Genomic DNA, 26,692 nt, shown 5'->3' with positions numbered 1-26,692 from the left:
CATGCTCATTGACAAAATCTTGAAGTATCCCTTTAACTATAATCAGAGAACATCATTACCATGATGGCATTGTATTGCCATTGTGCACTGTGGCATGTAAACCTCAGCTCATTACGTCAGGGTTGGGGTCAGCTCCTCATTACGTCAGGGTTGGGGTCAGCTCCTCATTACGTCAGGGTTGGGGTCAGCTCCTCATTACGTCAGTGTTGGGGTCAGCTACTCATTACGTCAGGGTTGGGGTCAGCTCCTCATTACGTCAGGGTTGGGGTCAGCTCCTCATTACGTCAGGGTTGGGGTCAGCTCCTCATTACGTCAGTGTTGGGGTCAGCTCCTCATTACGTCAGGGTTGGGGTCAGCTACTCACTACGTCAGGGTTGGGGTCAGCTCCTCATTACGTCAGGGTTGGGGTCAGCTCCTCATTACGTCAGGGTTGGGGTCAGCTACTCATTACGTCAGGGTTGGGGTCAGCTACTCACTACGTCAGGGTTGGGGTCAGCTCCTCATTACGTCAGGGTTGGGGTCAGCTCCTCATTACGTCAGGGTTGGGGTCAGCTCCTCATTACGTCAGGGTTGGGGTCAGCTCCTCATTACGTCAGGGTTGGGGTCAGCTACTCACTACGTCAGGGTTGGGGTCATCTACTCATTACGTCAGGGTTGGGGTCAGCTTTTCATTTACGTCAGGGTTGGGGTCAGCTTTTCATTTACGTCAGGGTTGGGGTCAGCCAACTACGTCAGGGTTGGGGTCAGCTCCTCATTACATCAGGGTTGGGGTCAGCTCCTCATTACGTCAGGGTTGGGGTCAGCTCCTCATTACGTCAGGGTTGGGGTCAGCTACTCACTACGTCAGGGTTGGGGTCAGCTCCTCATTACGTCAGGGTTGGGGTCAGCTCCTCATTACGTCAGGGTTGGGGTCAGCTACTCATTACGTCAGGGTTGGGGTCAGCTTTTCATTTACGTCAGGGTTGGGGTCAGCTTTTCATTTACGTCAGGGTTGGGGTCAGCTTTTCATTTACGTCAGGGTTGGGGTCAGCCAACTACGTCAGGGTTGGGGTCAGCTCCTCATTACGTCAGGGTTGGGGTCAGCCAACTACGTCAGGGTTGGGGTCAGCTCCTCATTACGTCAGGGTTGGGGTCAGCTCCTCATTACGTCAGGGTTGGGGTCAGCTACTCATTACGTCAGGGTTGGGGTCAGCTCCTCATTACGTCAGGGTTGGGGTCAGCTCCTCATTACGTCAGGGTTGGGGTCTATTCGAAGTAAAGTCAGTCAATTCAGGGAGTAAACTGAAATTCCAATTCAATAATTTAAAAAGGTGCTTTTATTTTCAATGCCTTCTCAATAAACCGAAAAGGATAAACTATTCATTTTAAATTGTTTTATTTATTTGATTAAAATCACTTCCTAAATTGACTGACTTAAATTGGAATTGACCCCAACCCTGCAACCTGTGATATAGTAGGCTATAGTGATGTAGTGGTAAAAAAAAGAAAAGGTAGGTAAACTCTGATTGCTGATCACGGTGAAAAAAGTGGTTAAAATGTGTTTACTTGCATTTATCCTCCACTGCACCACTGGTAGGCTACAGTGAAAGCACCCCGTTGACTGTTTGTGAGCATCCATAACCACAGGAAGTAGGAGTGCTGAGCGTGCTGCAACACCCACTGAAAAACAGAAGAAAAAAATATATATACAGTGTATATATATTTATTTTTATTTAAAAAAAATATATACAGTATATATATTTATTTATTTGATTATTTTTATTTTAAAAATTGTTTCACAAAAGTAGTGCCTTTAATAGTTCTGCATTAGCAGACCGATATAGCGTCTGAAGCGCGGGTAATAAAAAATGTTCAGCACCCCCTTTGAAAATAAAATCTGCACAGCACCCCCACCCCCAAACTACTTCCCGCAGCTATGTGAGCAGCAGAGCCATATAGAGCAGAGGCTAGTGTCATGGCCAGTGTGTTTGTTTGTATCTAGAACAGTGAGGTGACACCAGACAGAAGGATAGAGGGGATTGTGGAGAGAGAGAGCTACTGTGCTGCATGTGTTTAGTTGTCCGTCTATTTTTGGGACTCTGTCCCCGAGGGGGAACGTGCGGGAGGGTGCGCAGTGGGCTGAAGGTCACCTAGGGCTGGGCGATATGGACTAATATCATATCACAATACGTTATTTTAAATTAGGTAGTATTTGAGGGTATTTTATGTTTTTGAATAATAAAAGTTATAAATATGTTTTATGAGTAGTGTGACCCTAGGGTGGCAGCACATACATTATAAGTGATTTCAATGGGTCTTTCTCCATTCTGATTGTTTTATACTGTTCAATTCAACTTCAACCCACATTTTTTTCATAATTTTCAAGAATTTCTGCATTTCCTGCCAGAGAGGAGTTATTGTGACAGGGTAGGAACCAACGTGTTGATAAGTGTTTCCTAGGGGACCTTATAATCTTTAGCTATATTGAATGTGCTCTCTTATCAACTTCATGTAGCTAACATATTATTGGTTTGCGTATTCCTCTTTGATTTAGAAGATACTTTTGCACAAACAAAATGCCGATGTACACTACTGGTCAAAAAATCTACTAATTCAAGGGTTTTTCTTAATTTGTACTATTTTCTACATTGTAGAATAATAGTGAAGACATCAAAACTATGAAATAACACATATGGAATCATATATTAACCAAAAAAGTGTTAAACAAATCAAAACATATTTTATATTTGAGATTCTTCAAATAGCCACCCTTTGCCTTGATGACAGCTTTGCAAACTCTTGGCATTCTCTCAACCAGCTTCATGAGGTAGTCACCTGGAATGCATTTCAATTAACAGGTGTGCCTTGTTAAAAGTTAATTTGTGAAATTTCTTAATGCATTTGAGCCAATCAGGTGTGTTGTGACTAGGGTTGCAAAGTGTCGGAAACTTTCCGGTAAATTTCCAGAATTTTCCCAGAACTTTTCCATGGGAAGTTAAGCCCGGGAATTTGGGGAATTTTGCTTAAATTAATCAAAAAAGTTAGCTTATAACAGTGAACCTTTTTTTGTGTGTTAGTGGTGTGTACGGAAGGCGAAGTCAGGTGCAGGAGAGCAGAGTGTAGTAACAGGTGCACTTTTCTTTCCGGTCCAACATGAAAGCACATAAGTACATAAACGTGCCCGAAAAACACGGAACATAAACAAAAGTATGGCGCGTGACAAATACCCACATAACATAAAACAATATCACACAAAGACATGGAGGGGAACAGAGGACTAAATACATTCAGTGTGATTAGGGAATGAAAACCAGGTGTGTATGGAACAAGACAAAACCAATAGGAATATGAAAAATGGAGCGGCGATGGCTAGAAAGCCGGTGACGTCGATCTCCGAACACCGCCCGAACAAGGAGAGGAGCCGACTTCGGCGGAAGTCGTGACATTATGGGATACACATAAGGCAATTCTAGGTCTTGTGTCATATTTTGGTTAAACTATCCCCAATTCAATGGAATTGCAACCCTCTGCATGCACAGTGCATTCTTCCATCACATGTACAGCTGATTCTCAAGATCTTGCACACTAATGAGATGCTATTGAGCCCACACTACTACACTCTCTGAGCCAAGGACTACATGCTTTCTGGTAAGTTTTGATTACATTACTGGGTGGGGTGAATATATTTTATAAGACATACATGATTTTATGTTAACTAGTAAATAGTAGCCTACAGCAAAGTGTGTATAAATAATTTTTACTTGTTAACAATTTCTGCTAGTTTGTAGTTTGTTTTTGCTACCATGTGGGTTTTAGCTAGCTTGAGCCTGCTAACTAAGGAGTGTTAATTCACGTTTCCAAACATGTTTCATTTTAAAACATTTATCTTACAAAGGATTTGTTTAATCTAACTGCTTAACTATTTATCTATGCATGGAATTGTATTGAATCAGAAGTTTTTTTTACTCAATGGAGGAACGTAGTCAGAGAAATGCTGATGAATGTCTTGCTCGAGCTGTGTATGCATGAATGTTCTTCGCCCAGCATACACCCCTCCAACCAGACATGCTTTATCTACTCATTTGCTGGATGCAGAGTTCAACAGAGTTCAAGTGAAGGTCAAGCAAATCATAGAGAAAGCAGACTGTATTGCAATCATCTTTGATGGGTGGTTGAAGTTTGTGGGCAAGGAATAATTAACTACATCATCTCCACCCCTCACATCTCCTACCCTCCCATCACACCCATTGGATTTGCTGCTTTTGCATTGAATCTGCTCCTCAAGGACATCATGGCACAGAAAACAATGGATACACTGTACTAGAGAGCCAAGGAAATGGTTAGGTATGTGAAGGGTCATCAAGATATAGCAGCAATCTACCTCACCAAGCAAAGTGAGAAGAATAAGAGCACCACATTGAAGCTGCCCAGCAACGCCCGTTGGGGTGGTGTTGTCATCATGTTTGACAGTCTCCTGGAGGGAAAGGAGTCTCTCCAAGAAATGGCCATATCACAGTCTGCCAATATGGACAGCCCCATCAAGAGGATCCTCCTGGATGATGTATTTTGCGAGAGAGTGGTAAGCAGCCTGAAACTCCTGAAACCTATAGCAGTAGCCATTGCACGGATTGAGGGAGACAATGCCATCCTGTGATGTTCAGGCTGCTTGCAGATGTAAGAGAAGAAATCCGTACTGCCCTGCCCACTTCGCTGTTGCTCCAAGCAGAAGAAACTGCAGTTCTGAAATAAATCAAAAGCATGAAGACTTCTGCCTGAAACCCATACATGCTGTAGCGCACATGTTGGACCCCAAGTATGCTGGCAAGAGCATCCTGTCTGGTGCAGAGATCAACAAGGCCTATGATGTCATCACTACCATGTCTCGCCACCTTGGCCTGGATGAGGGCAAGGTTCTTGGCAGTCTGGCGAAGTACACTTCCAAGCAAGGGCTTTGGGATGGAGATGCAATATGGCAGTCGTGCCAACATATCTCATCTGGTGGAAGGGACTTTGTGGATATGAGGCTCTTTCCCCTGTTGCCTCCATCATCCTCCAAATCCCACCAACATCAGCCGCCTCAGAGCGCAACTGGTCCTTGTTTGGGAACACACACACCAAAGCACGCAACAGGCTGACCAATACAAGGGTTGAAAAATTGGTAGCCATCCGGGCAAATTTGAGGCTTTTTGAGCCTGACAACGAGCTATCCTCAACAAGGTTGGAAAGTGACAGTGAAGATGAGGCCTCAGAGTCTGATGTTCAAGAGGTGGACATTGAGGAGGTCCAGGGAAAAGACATGGAAGCCTGAGAGGACGATAACCAAGTTTAGTTTCTAGACTATCATTTTACAGATGTATGTTGAAAACATTTTTGGGAGATGCGATGGATCATTGGGGATCATTCGATATTCCCTTTATTTGTTGTTCAGTGAAATCATCGCATGCGAAGAGTCAACTCACCGCCACAGGAATGGAAGACCCAGAGTTACCTCTGCTGCAGAGGATAAGTTCATTAGAGTTCATTAGAGTTACCAGCCTCAGAAATTGCAGCCCAAATAAATGCTTCAGAGTTCAAGTAACAGACACATTTCAACATCAACTGTTCAGAGGAGACTGCGTGAATCAGGCCTTCATGGTTGGATTGCTGCAAAGAAACCACTACTAAAAGACATCAGTAATAAGAAGAGACTTTCTTGAGCCAAGAAACACAAGCAATGGACATTAGGCCTGGAGTCCAAATTGGAGATTTTTGGTTCCAACCGCTGTGTCTTTGTGAGACACGGTGTGGGTGAACAGATGATCTCCGCATGTGTATTTCCCACCTTAAAGCATGGAGGAGGAGGTGATATGGTGTGGGGGTGCTTTGCTGGTGATACTGTCTGTGATCTATTTAGAATTTGCCATCCCATCTGGTTTGGGCTTAGTGGGACTATCATTTGTTTTTCAACAGGACAATAATCCAACACACCTCCAGGCTGTGTAAGGGCTATTTTACCAAGAAGGAGAGTGATGGATGGAGAGCTTCATCAGATGACCTGGCCTCCACAATCCCCCAACCTCAACCAAATTGAGATGGTTTGGGATGAGTTGGACCGCAGAGTGAAGGAAAAGCAGCCAACATGTGCTCAGCATATGTGGGAACTCCTTCAAGACTGTTGGAAAAGCATTCCAGGTGAAGCTGGTTGAGAGAATGCCAAGAGTGTGCAAAGCTGTCATCAAGGCAAAGGGTGGCTATTTGAAGAATCTCAAATCTAAAAAATATTTTGATTTGTTTAACACTTTTTTGGTGACTACATGATTCCATATGTGTTATATATTAAAGCATAGCAGCTAACTGCTATGCTTTATCTTGGCCAGGTCGCAGTTGTAAATGAGAACTTGTTCTCAACTGGCCTACCTGGTTACTGATATGGATAGGGGGCAGTATTTTCACGGCCGGATGAAAAAAACATACCCGATTTAAACTGGTTACTACTCTTGCCCAGAAACGAGAATATGCATATTATTAGTATTTGGATAGAAAACACTCTGAAGTTTCTAAAACTCTTTGAATGGTGTCTGTGAGTATAACAGAACTCATATGGCAGGCAAAAACCTGAGAAAAAGTCAACCAGGAAGTGGAGGATCTGAGAATTGTAGTTCTTCTTTCTAGTCCATTTCGAAACTACAGTATCTGTGCTGTTACGTTGCACTTTCTAAGGCTTCCATTGGCTGTCTAAAGCCTTCAGAAAGTGGTTTGAGCCTTCTGTCACTGGGCAGAGTATAGGAGCTCAGTTACTGAGTGGTCTGCCTGGCAACAAAGGGATTGGATATGCGCGGTCCCGCGAGCTCGCTGTTTTTTCTTTTTCTCCTTGAATAAATACGCTATTGTCCGGTTGGAATATTATCGCAATTTTACATTAAAAATACCATAAAAAATGATTTTAAACAGCGTTTGACATGATTCTAAGTACGGTAATGGAACATTTTGACTTTTTCTGTCTCGAATTGCGTTCGCGCGTTACCCTTTGAATAGTGACCTGAACGCACGAACAAAATGGAGGTATTTGGACATAACTATGGATTATTTCGAACAAAAACAACATTTCTTGTGGAAGTAGCAGTCCTGGGAGTGCATTCTGACGAAGATCAGCAAAGGTAAGAGCATATTTCTAATACTAATTCTGAGTTTAGGTTGCCCGAACTCGGCGGGTGTCTGAATAGCTCGCCGTGATGGTGAGCTATGTACTCAGAATATTGAAAAATGTGCTTTCTCCGTAAAGCTATTTTAAAATCTGACACAGCGGTTGCATAAAGGAGTTCTGTATCTATAATTCTTAAAATAATTGTTATGTATTTTGTCAACGTTTATGATGAGTATTTTTGTAAATTCACCGGAAGTTTTTGGTGGGAATACATTTTCTGAACATCACGCGCCAATGTAAAAAGCTGTTTTTGGATATAAATATGAACTTGATTGAACAAAACATACATGTATTGTGTAACATAATGTCCTAGGAGTGTCATCTGATGAAGATCGTCAAAGGTTAGTTCTTCATTTAGCTGTGTTTTGGGTTTTTGTGACATATATGCTTGCTTGGAAAATGGCTGTGTGGTTATTTTGGTCTATGTACTCTCCTAACATAATCTAATGTTTTGCTTTCGCTGTAAAGCCTTTTTGAAATCGGACAATGTGGTTGGATTAAGGAGAAGTGTATCTTGGTGTAAAATAGTCGTGTGTTTGAGAAATTGAAATTATTGGATTTTTGAGGTTTTTGTATTTCGCGCCACGCTGTTCCATTGGATATTGGCTAGGCGTTCCACTAGCGGAACTTAAACTTTAATAAAGGTGAAATTAAAATAATAAAACATTTCATAGTTTTGATGTCTTCCCTATTATTCTACAATGTAGAAAATAGTAAAAATAAAGAAAAACCCTTGAATGAGTAGATGTTCTAAAACTTTTGACCGGTAGTGTACGTAGGTCTACACCATCACTGGTATTATCATGCTGTTTAGCTAATTATGTTTGCGCTGACTCAGTACATTTATTAGCGAGCTAGCAATTAGCATTAGCAGCTAACAAGATTTAGGCCCAAGTTGCTATAAAAAGCCAAACCAGCTGTTTGCAGATGTAACAAACAACAAACTAATAGTGTAATTATAGAACACTAGTGGATTTACAGTGCATTAGGTAAGTATTGAGACCCCTTTACCTTTTCCACATTGTGTTACCTTATAGCCTTATTGTAAAATGGATTCAATTAAACATTTTCCTCATCAATCTAAACAAAATTCCCCATAATGACAAAGTGAAAACAGGTTTTTAGAATTTATTAAAAATAAAAAACAGAAATACCTTATTTACATAAGTATTCAGACCCTTTACTGTGAGACTCAAAATTGAGCTCAGGTGCATCCTGTTTTCATTGATCATCCTTGAGATGTTTCAACAACTTGATTGGAGTCATCCTCTGGTAAATTCAATTGATTGGACATGATTTGGAAAGGCACACACCTGTCTATATAAGTTCCCACAGTTGACAGTATATGTCAGAGCAAAAACCAAGCCATGAGGTCGAAAGAATTGTCCGTAGCGCTCCGAGACAGGATTGTGTCGAGGAACAGATCTGAGGATGGGTACCAAAAACTTTCTGCAGCATTGAAGGTCACTAAGAACACTGTGGCCTCCATCATTCTAAAATGGAAGACGTTTGGAACCACCAACACTTCCTAGAGCTTGCTGCCCGGCCAAACTGAGCAATCGGGGGAGAAGGACCTTGTTCAAGGAGGTGGCCGAGAACCCGATGGTTTGGAGTTTGCCAAATTTGCCAAATGGCACCTAAAGACCTCTCAGACCATGAGGAACAAGATTCTTTGGCCTGAATGCCAAGTGTCACATCTGGAGGAAACCTGGCACAATCCCTACGGTGAAGCATGGTGGTGGCAGCATCATGTTGTGGGAATGTTTTTCAGTGCCAAAGACTAGTCACGATTGAGTGAAAGATGAAGGGAGAAAGTACAGAGAGATCCTTGATGAAAACCTGCTCCAGAGCGCTCTGGACCTCAGACTGGGGTGAAGGTTCACCTTCCAACAGGACAACGACTCTAAGCACACAGCCAAGACAACGCAGGAATGGCTTCGGAAAAAGTCTCTGAATGTCCCTGCCAGACCCCGGACTTGAACCCGATCGAACATCTCTGGAGAGACCTGAACATAGCTGTGCAGCGAATCGGAGAAACTCCTCAAATACAGGTGTGCCAAGCTTGTAGCTTCATAGCCAAGACGACTTGCGGCTGTAATCGCTGCTGAAGGTGCTTTAACAATGTACTGAGTAAATGGTCTGAATACTTATTTAAATCTGATTTAAGTTTTTTATTTTTTATAAATGAGCAAAAACGTCTAAAAACCTGTTTTTTCTTTGTCATTATGGGGTAATGTGTGTCAATTTTTTAAAATTCGTTTTAGAATAAAGCTGTAACGTAACAAAATGTGGAAAAAGTCAAGGGGTCTGAATACTTTCTGAATGCACTGTATATTAAGAAGCAAAGTGAAAACAGCATCGTTGTCATTAGCATTGTTGCATGTGCTGCATTGATCATGCAGACTGAATGCAAGTGTCGCCCCAAATGTGCTCCTTGAGTGACGGTGCGGGGCTAGGTCTGAATGGAAAGCGGCATGGAAAGAGAGCGGAGAGAGATGACTCAAGTAGCAAAGTAAACTATAAAATGGACGTTAGTCATGGCATATCACATTTAACAAACCAAACATTCAAACGCTATTATAGGAGGTAAAGTAAAATCCCAAACCGGTCCGTGCATCAATACAGGTATATCGTAAAATTCGATATACCGCCCAGCCCTAAGGTTACCAATGATGCAGCGCAGATTGCATCCATCTTCCATCCCTCCTGCGGCCTTCTGGAAGCCTTTGGTGAGGTGAGCCTGCCTCTGGGTCAAGTCCATGGTTATCTAATGGCTAATCTCTTTGGTGAGGTGAGCCTGCCTCTGGGTCAAGTCTATGGTTATGTAATGGATAATCTCTTTGGTGAGGTGAGCCTTCCTCTGGGTCAAATCCATGGTTATGTAATGGCTAATCTCTTTGGTGAGGTGAGCCTGCCTCTGGGTCAAGTCCATGGTTATGTAATAGCTAATCTCTTTGGTGAGGTGAGCCTGCCTCTGGGTCAAGTCCATGGTTATGTAATAGCTAATCTCTTTGGTGAGGTGAGCCTGCCTCTGGGTCAAGTCCATGGTTATCTAATGGCTAATCTCTTTGGTGAGGTGAGCCTGTGTTGTGTCTTTGGCATCATTAAAACTGAAGACTTATTTATCAAATAACTCTCTGTAATTTTATTACGCGATTAAACTGATTAATCATGTAACTGTTATTAACTAGGAAGTCGGGGCACCAAGGAAAATATTCAGATTATAGTTATAATTTTCCTAATAAAACTTTCAGATATTTTAATATCTGATCAATTAGTCTTCGAATTAATGAATTATTATTTACCTCACGTTAGTCTCATTCCAAACGTCGTAAATTGTTGGTTATCTGCACGAACCCAGTCTTCACTATGAGTCATCCATACATCAATTGTCTTAAAATCATTTATTTACTAACTAGGTAATTCACAGAAATGCATAACAAACAGTAGATATGGTTACAAGGAAATGATAGGAGAATGTGCCGCATGGCGGCTTGTTAGACAAAAGGGGAGTGGGGGGACAGCTGAGGATGCACTACAGTGTTGATAATTATAACAATTGAAATGCTAATCCTTTGCACCTGAACGCTCACTCATTCGGGAATAATTGCAATCAATATATATATTTACGCTCAGTGTGTCGTCGGGATCTCTGTTGAAAAGTTTGTTTCTGTTGGAGAGTTTGTCCACTCTCTCTCTTGTGGTTAGAATGGATAGTTCAGAGTGACATTCATTCATGTCGTTATAGAATAGATGTTTTGGCGGTTGTCGGTCTTCACGTCAAATGATACCGAATTCCTCGCTGCAGACTAGTAATTAATTTCAAAGACTTGTTCTTATTCTGTCGGTATCGATAGTCTAAGAGTTTAACCACGTGGTATGGTTAAAAGTTCAGCAAGAGAAATACATGGTCTGCAACCTTTAGCCATCTCGTAATTGAGGTAAGCTTGGTCTCCTCTCAAACCTTGGCCCTCTCGTTCTCGAGGTAAGCTGGTCTGGTGATAGAAAACCTAGGTGGGGGTTTTATTCGGAACATCGAAAAGGCTGTCTCATGATGCCAGGTCCTGTCTGTGCCCGTGGGGGCGTGCCAATGACTTAGTGAAACTTTAAACAGAAATACAATTCTCTCACATTAACATCATTACATAGCATCCCATCATCTCACAAATAGCTTCATCCTTATTCATTAATTTTATACAACCATTTGATGTAAGCCTCATACCTGAGACTCTTCTATAAACATGGTTATGGTAATGTGGTGGTATTGTCTCTCATGAGATTCACAAAATTGTACCAAACGGACCAGTTCGTAGCTGGATTCTTCACCGATCTTTTATACCTTCTCCAGAACATAAATGTCATTCAGTTCTCCAGTTCTGTGAGGTGGAAGAAATTCCTTTGTTCTCTCTATGAAACTCACTCTCTCTCTATACTGTGGCCATGAGGAGAGGATCTCCTCCAGGAATTTACGACCTCTCTTACAGAGCCTGGTGAAAGGGGCATAGAGGGGGATGGTGCTCACTGTACCCAAAGAGGGCAACGTCATGACACCTGCCTCTGGGTCAAGTCCATGATCTTGTGATGGCTAGGTGATGGCTGACACTACACTGCTATCAAAGTGAAGTTTATAGCAACCCAAGTGCTTTTCCCCCATCAGACCTCAACATAATTGGAGAGAAGGATCATTTCTCGCGCTGACCCTTTCGATTTAAGCAACGTAATGATTATAGGATTATTGATGCAACATATGAAATATCATGGATTACCTTGATCGATAATAATGACCTTACAATATCATAATCTAGTAATAAATCAGGGAGGCCAGATTACATCGTTCCTATGATATAGTGTTATAATATGTTGTAGTTAGTTACATAACTGTACAACATTCAGTTAAAACAGGCAACATTCTATGTTTGTTGTACTGTGCTATTTTTGGCTTTCATGATCTGCAGCAGATGAATGTACTTGAATATGTAGGGCAAAGGAGGATGCCTAGTCAGTTGCACAACTGAATGCATTCAACCGAAATGTGTCTTCCACATTTAACCCAACCCCTCTGAATCAGAGAGGTGTGGGAGGGCTGCCTTAATTGACATCATCGGCACCCGGGGAGCAGTTGTGGTTGAGGGTTAACTGACTTGCTCAAGGGCAGAACAGCAGAATTTCCCACCTTTCCGGCTCAGGGATTCGAACCAGCAACCTTTCGGTTACTGGCCCAACGCTAGGCTACCTGCTGAATGGTGTGTAGCTCGGCTGAGCATGAGTAATCAAAAGAATCAACACAGGGTGCATCTTCAGTGTGTAGCTTGTAGTTTTACTTACATCGTACATTTGTTGGAGTCTGGCAGTGGTTAGAAGTATTGTGTTGGGAAGTCTGCCATGGTTTGACCTCCAAAGTGTTGTGCAGGTTGTTGTTATTGAAGAAGGAGGGGGTGACATTTAAAGTACACTTCTCTTGTGCCCTTTGGAGAAAGGATATATCAACAACAGGCTTTGCAATTTGTCCGGCGGGAGTCAAACAAGTCAATGTATTACTCTCTCTCTTTCCATCTCTTTTTCTACACATATCACTGTCTGTATCCCCCCTCTTGTCCTTACTTGCTCTCCATCTCTTAAAAAATATATATATTTTATGTACTTTTACCCAATTGGTAGTTACAGTCTTGTCCCATCGCTGCAACTCCCCTATGGGCTCGGGAGAGAGCCGTGCGTCCTCCGAAACACAACCCCGCCAAACCACACTGCTTCTTGATACACTGCTCGCTTAACCCGGAAGCCAGCCGCACCAATGTGTCGGAGGAAATACTGTCCAGCTGGCGACCGGCCCGTCACAAGGAGTCGCTAGAGCGTGGTGGTACAAGGAAATCTCGGCCGGCCAAACTCTCCCCTAACCCGGACGACGCTGGGCCAATTGTGCGCCGCCTCATGGGTCTCCCGGTCACAGCCGGCTGTGACACAGCCTGGGATTGAACCCGGATCTGTAGTGACGCCTCAAGCAACGCGCCCCTCTGGAGGCTCTCCATCTCTATTTCATCCGTTCTCAAGCTCGTCCTCTATTTCGTCCGCGTCATTTCTAACTCTCTCGCACGTTTTCTTTGAAGGTACAGTCTATTTTTATTCCCATGGCTTGTTATCTAGATACTGTATCTCTTAGTGGCATTGTTAAAAACAGAGAGAGAGAGAGAGAGAGAGAGATGAAGAAATGGGAACACTTTCTATCCTTGAGCAAAGTTCCATTCATTCATTCAGTCTGTGATTTCCGTAAACAATAACGCTCCTTCTCTCTCTGTTTCTTTGCCTGGTGAAAATGGTTGGTCTCGGAACATTGTGCTGTCTTCAACGCTGTGCTGTCTTCATCGCTGTGCTGACTTCAACGCTGTGCTGACTTCAAAGCTGTGCTGTCTTTCTCTACACATGCGTTTGAGCCAATCAGTTGTGTTGTGACAAGGTGGGGGTGGTATACAGAAGATAGCCTATTTGGTAAAAGACCAAGTCCATATTATGACAAGAACAGCTCAAATAAGCAAAGAGAAACGACAGTCCATCATTACTTTAAGACATGAAGGTCAGTCAATCCGGAAAATTTCAAGAACTTTGAAAGTTCCTTCAAGTGCAGTTGGAAAACCCATTAAGCGTTATGATGAAACTGGCTCTCATGAGGACCGCCACAGGAAACGAAGACCCAGAGTTACCTCTGCTGCAGAGGATAGGTTAATTAGAGTTACCAGCCTCAGAAATTGCAGCCCAAACAAATGCTTCACAGAGTTCAAGTAACAGACATCAACATTAACTGTTCTGACTGTGTGAATCACGCCTTCATGGTCAAATTGCTGCAAAGAAACCACTATTAAAGGACACCAATAAGAAGAAGAGACTTGTTTGGGCCAAGAAACACGAGCAATGGACATTCGACTGGTGGAAATCTGTCCTTTGGTCTGAGGAGTCCAAATTTGAGATTTTTGGTTCCAACCACCATGTCTTTGTGAGACGCAAAGTAGGTGAACGGATGATCTCCACATGTGTGGTTCCCACTGTGAAGCATGGAGGAGGAGGTGTGATGGTGTGGGGGTGCATTGCTGATGACACGGTCTGTGATTTATTTAGAATTCAAGGCATACTTAACCAGCACGGCTACCAGTGCATTCTGCAGCGATACGCCATCTCATCTGGTTTGCACTTAGTGGGACTATCATTTGTTTTTCAACAGGAAAATGACCCAACACATCTCCGGCTGTGTAAGAGTTATTTGACCAATAAGGAGAGTGAAGAAGTCATGCATCAGATGACCTGGCCTCCACAATCCCCCGACCTCAACTCAATTGAGATGGTTTGAGATGAGTTGGACCACAGAGTGAAGGAAAAGCACCCAACAAGTGCTCAGCATATGTGGGAACTCCTTCAAGACTGTTGGAAAAGCATTCCAAGTGAAGTGTGCAAAGCTGCCATCAAGGCAAAGGGTGGCTACTTTGAAGAATCTCAAATATAAAATATATTTTGGTTTGTTTAACACTTTTTTGGGTTACTTCATGATTCCATATGTGTTATTTCATAGTTTTGATGTCTTCACTATTATTCTACAATGTAGAAAATAGTAAAAACTAAGAAAAACCCTTGAATAAGTAGGTGTCCAAACTTTTGACCGGTACTGCACAATAAAACAATATTAGACTATTGATTAAATATGCTCCTCATTCAACATAAGAACTGGTATCAACGAGAAGAACAGAGTAACCAGTACCATAGCCAAAATCTTTCCTACGATACGTGCGCTAGTGCATTTTAAAATATATTCCTTGGTCACTTCCTATCATTTGGTCAGAGTATTTCTGAGCTGTGCTTTCGTCCAGGTCTCTTCCTAGTCAGTGTTTCTGGGCTATGCTCTCATCCAGGTCTCCTCCTGCACTGCGTTATCAATCTCTATACCTGCTGTCCTCCACCTGGCTTCTCTTGTTCTCGCTCTCGCTCTCTCTTTCTCATTTTTGCTTTCTCAGACTTCTGTCTCTTTCTCCCCCTCTCTCTCTCTTCTCTCTCTCCATCGCTCTCTTCTCCTTCGCTCTGTGTTCTCTCTCTCTTCTCTCTGTCACTCTTCTCTCTATCTCTTCTCTCTCTCTCTCTCTGTCGCTCTCTTCTCTTTCTCTGTGTTCTTTCTCTCTCTGTCACTCTCTTCTCTATCGCTCTGTGTTTTTTCTCTCACTCCTCTCTTCATAATTGTTCTCTCATTTCCTTTCCCTCACTCCCCACACTCTCTCTCGGTTTCCCCTGGCTCCCTTCCCCTGTACATGGCCGATTTGCTTTATAAATAGCTTGGCCTAGATTATGGCAGCTGCAGTGGCGCCAGGGGGTGGCTGGGCAGGGCCGTGTGAGGTGGTGGGGCACTGGCAGCCTCATCGCTGGGAAGGCGCAGGAATAGTGTGTGTGTGGGGGGTGACTATGTTTGTGTGTGCATATGTGTGTGTGTGTATTGTGTGTGTGTGTGTTTTGATGCTGCTACTGCCTGCATGCCTGCTGTGTACACATGCACGATGCCCAGGGCTCATACTGACTCCCAGTCCCTCCCCCCTAGAACCCTTGCCCCTTGCAGTTCAACAACCAAAACACACAATGACACATGACTGTTATGTCTCATGTCAGATGTGGAGAGGTTCGTTTTCTAGTGTGTGAGTCTCACGTGTGTATCCTGAATGTTCTACGAATTTGTTGCGTGTCATTGTGGGTTAGTGGGTGTCTCCTCTGTATGTGCAGGCTCAAACCAGATCAAATCGATGGTCTACTACCCTGGTTTCATGTTCCCACACACAACAAATGACTTTGGGATTACAAATATGCATTATGTTTTACATAAAGTGGATTCTGTGATAGTACAATCAATTTAGCAACAGTTCTTTAATATCTGTGTACATCTGTGGTCTGAAGTAACCTGTTGTGAGTCAATCATCTAGCAATGTCCCCATTTTAGATCCCCTATCAATCAGGGATCTGGTGAGGGTGAAGGAAGGTTGAATATCCAGGACACCCAGAATATTCACATTCACATCACAGATTTGTAAGGAGCATAAACACCTCTGAAATATCACTTGATTAAAGGGGGGTAGATGATGGGTTTTTATTCCAATTCAATTTTAAGATGGGTTTTGAAAATGCTGACTAACTGATAGAATTTGAAATGAGGAGGAAGAAAACTCTAGAGGAATGCACATAAAATGCCTCTGTCACTTCCTGACCATAGTAAAATGTTATTTTCTATGGTAGAGTAGGTCAGGGTGTGACAGGGGACGTTTTTCTATGGTCATGTTCTAGTTTTGTATTTCTATGTTGGTTTTGTTTGGGATGATCTCCAATTAGAGGCAGCTGGTCCTCGTTGTCTCTAATTGTAGATCATACTTAAGTAGGGTTTTTTTCCACCTGGGTTTGTGGGAGATTAATTTTGAGTAGTGTATGTTTCACCTCTGCGTCATGGTTTGTTGTTTTTGTCATTAAGTTTATTTATGTATTGCATAGTTTCACAGTATAAATAAAATGTGGAACGACACACACGCTGCACTTTGGTCCGCTCATTCCTACGACAACCGTGACAGCCTCTTAGTCTATTCACACCCTAACAGAGACACTCCTTTGCCTCAGGCCTGTCAGAACCAGATTGAGTCACCCTGTAGTTACAGATCGTCATATCTGGCTCATGTGGTTGTTTATCAGACTGTCTGACTGTCTGTCTCTCTGGACAATGTGCACTGTGATGAATGACATGACACACAGACAGACAGACAGACAGACAGACAGACAGACAGACATGAATGACATGACACACAGACAGACAGACAGACAGACAGAAATAGCCCGCTGCTTCTTCCAGACTATTGCCTACTCATCGTGGCTTATTGTCTTAGCTAGTGAATGATGAAACTGAGAGCTTGTGCCAGAGTTGATGAGTGTGAGGTTATGCAATGCTGAAGTCTGTTGGAAGTTTGGACCAATCGGATAAGGCTGAACGAGTAAGGGAGATATGACAACTGTGTTTACTGTAGTTACTACACTACAGGCTGCTTCTGCAATGTCCACTACATTATACAGTAAATTAGCAGGCTATACTGGATTTGTCTGGATTGTTTTTACTTATTGAAGTAACTCTGATATTTCAATAACAGAATAGTCCTACATGGAAAAATGGAAAAATATTTAAATGGAACAGACTGAAACTTACTAGCCTAGAGTAAAACAGATGGTGCATTCCGTTTCTGAAGAAAGAAAAAAAGCTGCATTTATGTAACCAAGACAATAGTGAAATTATATTCCTGGATATTTTTGGTGGATTTCATTATAGGCAGTCCTGATTATTGTTGCTGGTTTAGAAGTAGGCCTAGAATACATCATTTCAGAGCTATTGCCGCAGTTATGTTTATGGGCTAAATGAGAAGGAAAAATAAATAACAGAACCGAAGTGTAGCTCTACAAGCTGCAGTGCTCCGACCAACGGCATCGCAAATGAACAAACGAGGCTGATAATGACGTCAATGTTGTGCCCGAACGCGCGCTGCACTCGCGAATGTTTCTGACCGCCGCTCTGTGTTGGAGCGAGGAGAGCGAGTTTTCTACTGCAGCATCACTCACTTCAAACAGCGCACCCAAACTGTGAGGATACCACCTCATCCGAAGCGAACCCGTTGGAGTTACAATCACCTGCGAGGCTGCGACTGCGCTTTCTCTGAAGCAGACAAGGACCCAACGAAATAATTTATTTTATTTATCTTTTTCTCAGCTACGAAAGGGAATGCCATCAATAAATATGAAACTGGAGATGGTGACCATCATCGCCTGCGAGGTAGAAACAGAGGTGTTTACGTCAGACAAGCTGCAGGTAGGCCTATGACGTTACAGTTTCATAAAACCGCACGTTGAATATTTCAGAATTTTGGTCTGTTTGTGAAAAAACTTTGAATATTTCTTCCTTTTTTGTCTTTTTATACTCCGAAGTAGCACAGACCCGTTTTTTCTGCATGTCACAAAGTGCCTGTCTTGCTTACGTTCACCCTGTTTTTTTTTTATCAATGAAACCGCAGCTCATCAAAATGCACGCCCTGAATGCGCATGGATGCCCTCGGTGCCATTGATTGACGTTTGTGGGTTTGCTGAAGTGTTGAGGGGGGGGCAGCAGACTTTTGTTTTTACTGTATGCGCTATAGACTAATCTTGCTGTCGCATCACTGGTCAATTTTAGTAGGCCTATGCAAGTTACATGGTTAAATGCAGGTGGTTAGAGGAGGAGGTTGTTGAATTGAACATGTGGAAGAGCACAGAACAGAAGTGAGGAGCAGTTTAGACGCAGTATCAGAGTCTGACCCTTTCAGCATTGCAGGTGTGCCAGATACATCAGAGCGCATGCATCGAATACAACAGTCATGGAGGCAGATGGTACTAAGATGCCTAAAGCCTTGACATTAGAAAGTGCCAGTGTTTACTTCAAATGCCACACAGATGGTGGTCAAAGCCATGGCTTACCCACTGAATCCTTTAAAAATTCCTTAGCCACATTTTTCCTATCCACAGACTGTTATTGTGGATTGAGGCCATTGGCCATCCATTGAAGCCTGTTGTACAGCACAGAGCCCAGCACATGCCGTACCAGAACAATAACTTATTAAGATTCCGTTATCCTAAGTCTTTCCTTAATACAGTTAATCAGTCTGAACAGAGATCCTATGCTGAGTCAAAGTACAAGGTAATGCTGCCATGTCCTCAGAAAACAAACATTGTGCACATGTCTGCACACCAGGGGTTGGAAACCAAAATTATTTTCCAATAATTTAATTCTGAACAGAAGCATTTATTTTTTCCATTCAGTTCCACTGTTGCGACCAGTAACATAAAGTTCTGAACTGGTTGGAATCCCCCAAAAGTAATGGCTAATATCATTCCTTTCTGTTCCTTTTTAAACCTCTGAAATCATTTTTTTATATTTTTTATTTTAGCTCGACATTAAATTATTTCACCAAACAGTACCGATAGAGCATCTTGCTATGGAGCAGGCAAGCTATAATAGTAGTTTACCTGCATTGAACAGACAAGTGTATGGCATGAGATGCGACTGACATTTTGCGGATGGGGAGAGAGAGAGAAAGAGTGGAGGATACTTGGCTTGAAGTGCTGGGCATAATTAAACCGACAGAGGAGGATTGGCTTCTATGAAGGAACTTTGAATGTGTGAACTTCTGAGAGTTGGCTTAACATTGGACCAGAGCTAACTAGCTAGCTATCTAACAAGATTGTGTGTGCAGAGCAGCACCAGAATTAAAATAAAAACACTTCTTACCTTTTTGTAGTAAAAACAAAAAATCCAATGTGAAAAGTAATAACTATAGTATCCTTGACTAGCATTGAAAAAGTTAATCCATTCTCAAATAAAATCTCTCTCCATAATTTCTGTATCGCGCTTGTAACTTCCGTAGGCTAGTAGCTTATGCTAAGGAGGAGGAGTGGCAGGTAGACTACACACACACTAGTGCTGAGCGATTCGGTTGGTTCAAATATTTGAATTCCATTTCATTATTGTTTACTTCTGTGAGCTCAATGCGCACATCAAACAATTTCTCTAGAGATAAATCAGATCCAGCCTGTACTGTGCGATGTAGTAGGGTGTTGTAGTTTCCAACAGGTTATTATTCTACATAGTTTAGCATATTAAACGTGGTAATTAACTACAATGACTATAATCCATTGCACATCTACTTATATACTTTTATGCCTGTTACAGAATAGAGAATGAGCAATCGTGAGGTGATATGTGACCGACCACCTCGATTCGGTCTTATGTAGAAAAATTGGAAATTGTGTTTTTTACATTGGATAAAAGTAGAGACTCAGAGCTAGAAAATGGTATATCATACACTGCAGTTGAGGAACAATGGGAAAGTAATTATGCTTTGAAAGTTGATAAACTTGGAACCCCACTTTTGAGAAAATGGCCCTTGAATGTTTTGGTACACCTACTGGAGAGCTCTTCTTCGTCTACACCCATTCAGCATCCTTCACACCGTCTTAAGCCTTAGCCCCACCCATCTCTTTAAGGATTCACATGTGAGGCCATGTGCTAAACAGAGTGAGTAGTTTAGATTTCAAGACTAAAAGTGGTAAAAGTAGTAATCTACAATAAGGAAAAACTCCAGTTAGAAATATACTTTATCTAGTCCTTGGCCTATATCCTAATCTGACTTTTGTGCAGGTCATGTTCTTCACATTACCGTCTCTGGTAAAAAACACACTATATCAAATAAAATCTAAGTTTACTTGTCACATGCACAAGATACAGAAGGTGTAAACGGTACAGTGAAATGGTTACTTGCATAGTAGCAATATCAAAAACAGAAAGTGTCCAGATGAAAATATTTTATAATTATTAGATGACGTGTACAGTACCTGACACACTGGTCTAAATTGATGGGTCATGTGAAGGAAATGCTATAACCAACCCCAGATACATCTAGATAAGTGGATGGGTCACTACTGTCTAGACATGTACACATGTTCATGAAATACAATAGATGGCCGTAATCACCCCCAGATACATCTAGATAAGTGGATGGGTCACTACTGTCTAGACATGTACACATGTTCATGAAATACAATAGATGGCCGTAATCACCCCCAGATACATCTAGATAAGTGGATGGGTCACTACTGTCTGGACATGTACACATGTTCATGAAATACAATAGATGACTGTAATCACCCCCAGATACATCTAGATAAGTGGATGGGTCACTACTGTCTGGACATGTACACATTTTCATGAAATACAATAGATGGCACAACCACCCCCAGACACACCTGGTTATTTGATGGGTCACATACAGTGCATTCAGAAAGTATTCAGACCTCTTGACTTTTTCCACATTTTGTAACACTACAGCCTTATTCTAAAATTGTGTCAATCTACACACAATAGCCCTTAATGACAAAGCAAAAACAAGTTTTTCGAAATTTTTGTAAATGTATTAAAAACAAAAAACTTTAATATCACAATTACATAAGTATTCAGACCCTTTACTCAGTACTTTGTTGAAGCACCTTTGGCAGCGATTACAGCCTCAGGTCTACCAGTACAAACAGAGGAGCCTTGAGGAGTTTCTCCCATTCTTCTCTGCAGAGCCTCTCAAGGTCTGTCAGGTTGGATGGGGAGCGTCGCTGCACAGCTATTTTTAGGTCTCTCCAGAGATGTTAGATCAGGTTCAAGTCCAGACTCTGGCTGGGCCACTCAAGGACATTCGGAGACATGTCAGAGGAGGACTGGCCACCCCTCAGAGCCTGGTTCCTCTCTAGGTTTCTTCCTAGGTCCCTGCCTTTCTAGGGAGTTTTTCCTAGCCACCGTGCTTCTACATCTGCATTGCTTGCTGTTTGGGGTTTTAGGCAGGGTTTCTGTACAGCACTTTGTGACATCGGCTGATGTAAAAAGGGCTTTATAAATACATTTCATTGATTGATTGATTGATGCCATTCAAGGACATGAGACAAGGAGACTTGTCCCGAAGCCACTCCTGCATTGTCTTGGCTGTGTAATTAGGGTCATTGTCCTGTTGAAAGGTGAACCTTCGCCCCATTCCGAGGTCCTATGTACTCTGGAGCAGGTTTTCATCAAGGATCTCTCTGTACTTTGCTCCGTTGATCTTTCCTTCGACCCTGACTAGTCTCCCAGTCCCTGCCGCTGAAAAACATCCCCACAGCATGATGATGTCACCATCATGCTTCACCGTAGGGATGGTGCCAGGTTTCCTCCAGACGTGACACTTGACATTCAGGCCAAAGAGTTCAATCTTGGTTTCATCAGACCAGAGAATCTTGTTTCTCATGGTCTAAGAATCTTTAGGTGTGTTTTGGCAAACTCCAAGCGGGCTGTCATGTGCCTTTTTTTTACTGAGGAGTGGCTTCTTTCTGGCCACTCTAACATAAAGGCCTGGTGGAGTGCTGCAGAGATGGTCGACCTTCTGGAAGGTTCTCCCATCTCCACAGAGGAACTCTGGAGCTCTGTCAGAGTGACCATCAGGTTCTTGGTCACCTCCCTGACCAAGGCTCTTCTCCCTTGATTGCTCAGTTTGGCTGGGTGGCCAACTCTAGGAAGATTCTTGGTGGTTCCAAACTTCTTCCATTCAATTGAATTTACCACAGGGGGACTCCAATCAAGTTATAGAAACATCTCAATGATGATCAATGGAAACAGGATGCACCTGAGCTCAATTTCGAGTCTCATAGCAAAGTGTCTGAATAATAATGTAAATAAGGTATTTCTGTTTAAAAAAATTTATACATTTACTAAAGTGGGGTATTGTGTGTAGATTGAGATTAAATAAATACAAATCTTCATCAATCAATTTTAGAATAAGGCTGTAACGTAAACAAAATGTGTTAAAAGAGAAGGGGTCTGAATACTTTCCGAATGCACTGTAGTCATCTGGCGAAGTGGAGTCTTTTGTTTAGCTAGCTAAACAATGAACCAGCAAAATCCCAACTCATACTACTACCAGTACAAACATTGTCATAGGTTTAGTATGAATGGTGTAATACATTTCTGAGTGACAAGAGTGAGGGCTTTGCATAGGCACTTTGTTGTGTGTTTGTTATTTTTCGTTTTTTTGTTCTGTTCCCTAGATCGGTTCCAACCCCTGCCACTCACACACACACACACACGCACACACACACACACACACACACACACACACACACACACACACACACACACACACACACACACACACACACACACACACACACACACACACACACACACACACACACACACACACACACACACACGCAGAGCGAGGAAGCATATTGACAAGCACCCAAATGTATTTGACCTAAGGGGAAAGGTAAGGTAAACAGAACAGACAGGCTCACACCACCTTGTCTTGATAAACAGCAGCTCATCTCCAAGTCCACGTTCTCCCCTGCAGCACCTGAGCTCTGCATATAACTCTTCACCACAGACTCACAAAACCCTACTACCACATCTTGTCTGAGGATGAGCGTAAAATCAACGCAGACGCCCCACTTCTTGGCAGAGTAGCCTATGTTTATGCTTGCCTTGTTTGTTGTGCATGTTATGCAAGTGCACATTTTTTTATGTCATCGGAAAAACCACAACCCCTCATCCTACTATCCCGATCGGTCTAATCTGTACTGAGACTGATCTGAGTGCAGCCTTCAAAAACATCTGTGGGGGGAGAGAGAGAAAGGGAAGCGAATGTGCTGACAATGGGGTAGGATGGCAGATAGATCTGAACTAATCCTGGTTTCTGGCACATTCTGGGGACCAGAGGACATTAGGTGGGGGGAGATTAGTGGGGAACGCACATGGTTAGGGAAGGCTCTGATTGAGCTCATCTCTCCCAGGCAGCTTGCCGTTGGTTGGTTGTTTTCATATCAATTCATCTCATCTGTTCCCTGTGGGTTTTTTCTCTCCGTTTATTACAGGTTTTTTTTCAATTGCTAACAAGCATCGGTCAATACTGTAGCCACTTTTTAAAACTCTTCACAGTCTGCATTACCAACATGCATCTTGGACAAACAGTTAATCTCACCTCAAACTCATTCAAACCACCAAAACATTTCCTACATGTCTCAAAATAACCTCGTTCGACCATAACACTGGCAACAGTTCTCATTCAGAAAGCATACATAACACACTGACCTAAAAACACTAACAATAGGGAGCATTACATGAATGATAAACGTTTTTCTTTGAGGTTTGAATGATTTCTCACATAAATCCGTATTTCATTATAGAATAAGAATAACACCTTTTCACTTTATTGACTGTACTAAAGTATATGTAACAACAATGAATCATAAATGCAGCAATTTGCTTCAATAGCCTTGATTTTTTCCTATATCTTTGCAGATAGTAATTTATATGTGAAAAATAAAAAGTTGAAATAAAAAACAATTTTCTTGAAATTCCAGGGCTGCAATAATAATAAAATAATCATCAACATGTGTAGTATAATCACTCATACTGTACAGTACTGTGAGGGTTCTAGTTCTCATCAACATGTCTAGTATAATCACTCATACTGTACAGTACTGTGAGGGTTCTAGTTCTCATCAACATGTCTAGTATAATCACTCATACTGTACAGTACTGTGAGGGTTCTAGTTCTCATCAACATGTCTAGTATAATCACTCATACTGTACAGTACTGTGAGGGTTCTAGTTCTCATCAACATGTGTAGTATAATCACTCATACTGTACAGTACTGTGAGGGTTCTAGTTCTCATCAACATGTATAGTATAATCACTCATACTGTACAGTACTGTGAGGGTTCTAGTTCTCATCAACATGTCTAGTATAATCACTCATACTGTACAGTACTGTGAGGGTTCTAGTTCTCATCAACATGTATAATCACTCATACTGTACAGTACTGTGAGGGTTCTAGTTCTCATCAACATGTATAGTATAATCACTCATACTGTACAGTACTGTGAGGGTTCTAGTTCTCATCAACATGTATAATCACTCATACTGTACAGTACTGTGAGGGTTCTAGTTCTCATCAACATGTATAATCACTCATACTGTACAGTACTGTGAGGGTTCTAGTTCTCATCAACATGTATAGTATAACACTCATACTGTACAGTACTGTGAGGGTTCTAGTTCTCATCAACATGTATAATCACTCATACTGTACAGTACTGTGAGGGTTCTAGTTCTCATCAACATGTATAGTATAATCACTCATACTGTACAGTACTGTGAGGGTTCTAGTTCTCATCAACATGTGTAATATAACATTCATACTGTACAGTACTGTGAGGGTTCTAGTTCTCATCAACATGTATAGTATAATCACTCATACTGTACAGTACTGTGAGGGTTCTAGTTCTCATCAACATGTCTAGTATAATCACATACTGTACAGTACTGTGAGGGTTCTAGTTCTCATCAACATGTCTAGTATAATCACTCATACTGTACAGTACTGTGAGGGTTCTAGTTCTCATCAACATGTGTAGTATAATCACTCATACTGTACAGTACTGTGAGGGTTCTAGTTCTCATCAACATGTCTAGTATAATCACTCATACTGTACAGTACTGTGAGGGTTCTAGTTCTCATCAACATGTCTAGTATAATCACTCATACTGTACAGTACTGTGAGGGTTCTAGTTCTCATCAACATGTATAGTATAATCACTCATACTGTACAGTACTGTGAGGGTTCTAGTTCTCATCAACGTGTGTAGTATAATCACTCATACTGTACAGTACTGTGAGGGTTCTAGTTCTCATCAACATGTATAATCACTCATACTGTACAGTACTGTGAGGGTTCTAGTTCTCATCAACATGTCTAGTATAATCACTCATACTGTACAGTACTGTGAGGGTTCTAGTTCTCATCAACATGTCTAGTATAATCACTCATACTGTACAGTACTGTGAGGGTTCTAGTTCTCATCAACATGTATAGTATAATCACTCATACTGTACAGTACTGTGAGGGTTCTAGTTCTCATCAACATGTATAGTATAATCACTCATACTGTACAGTACTGTGAGGGTTCTAGTTCTCATCAACATGTATAGTATAATCACTCATACTGTACAGTACTGTGAGAGTTCTAGTTCTCATCAACATGTGTAGTATAATCACTCATACTGTACAGTACTGTGAGGGTTCTAGTTCTCATCAACATGTCTAGTATAATCACTCATACTGTACAGTACTGTGAGGGTTCTAGTTCTCCCTCTCTCCTGCATTTGGCCGTAAGTTCTCATCTACATCACATCTTATGTCTTCTCTGGTGATGCATCTTGGAAAGTATCTTCTGGAATGTCTAATCCAACCCTGGCAGTCAGGAGAAGTGTCTCCACACCCCGCATTCATGGCATCCAGTAAGGACATCTGGTCATGTGGATGGTGGTCATAAACCTTCCACCTCCACGCAGAGAAACACTCCTCTATGGGGTTTAGGAAGGGGGAGTATGGAGGCAGGAATAGTACTGACATCCTGGGATGTGCAGCAAACCAGTCTGACTGCAGCAGAGTGGTGGAATGCCACATTATCCCACACAACAACGAAGGTAGGGGAGTTTCTTGCCCCTCTCTCCTCTGCTGGCACAAGTCGATTATGCAGGTCATCCAGTAAAGAAATGAGTCTCTCTGTATTGTAGGGGCCAATGAGTGGTTTGTGTAACAGCAAACCATCATTGGACAGTGCTGCACACATTGTGATGTTAGCTCCTCTCTGACCTGGGACATCCACGGTTGCTCTCTGTCCAATCACATTTCTTCCCCTGCTGTGTTTTTTTGCCAGGTTGAATCCATCTTCATCCACAAAGATGAATGTATGTGCAGTTTGCCTGGCTTCCATCTCCATTACTCTGTAAAATACAGTAAATCCACAGTTTTACAGTACTTTACATTGTGCATAGCTGTGGATGTACTCTGTTTGGCAACGAGACTAAAAACAGGACACTTGGGTAGGCTTTCAGCTGTAAGTGTATACCTCAATGGTGAATACATACTCAGC

The 26,692-nt window shown here is 42.1% G+C and overlaps 1 protein-coding gene across 2 annotated transcripts in view; it reads left to right on the top strand.

Moving 5' to 3' along the window:
• The window catches only part of LOC106613138 (calcipressin-3), a 91,573-nt gene that overhangs the window by 15,711 nt on the left and 49,170 nt on the right, over window positions 1–26,692 (top strand). Inside the window, exon 1 of one of the 2 annotated variants that reach the window (XM_045714232.2) lies at window positions 17,225–18,017. The exons of the other annotated variant lie outside the window; for it this stretch is intronic. Coding sequence (XP_045570188.1) covers window positions 17,931–18,017 — 87 coding nt within the window. The 5' untranslated portion in view covers window positions 17,225–17,930. Of the gene's footprint in view, window positions 1–17,224; window positions 18,018–26,692 lie in introns of those variants that run through there. 2 annotated transcript variants of the gene reach the window in all.

The sequence above is a fragment of the Salmo salar genome, chromosome 01, assembly GCF_965601325.2.
Source record: "Salmo salar chromosome 01, fSalSal1, whole genome shotgun sequence".
Taxonomy (NCBI): Eukaryota; Metazoa; Chordata; class Actinopteri; order Salmoniformes; family Salmonidae; genus Salmo; species Salmo salar.
Note: the sequence above shows the minus strand (reverse complement) of the source record. Positions and strands in the feature narration are given on the sequence as shown.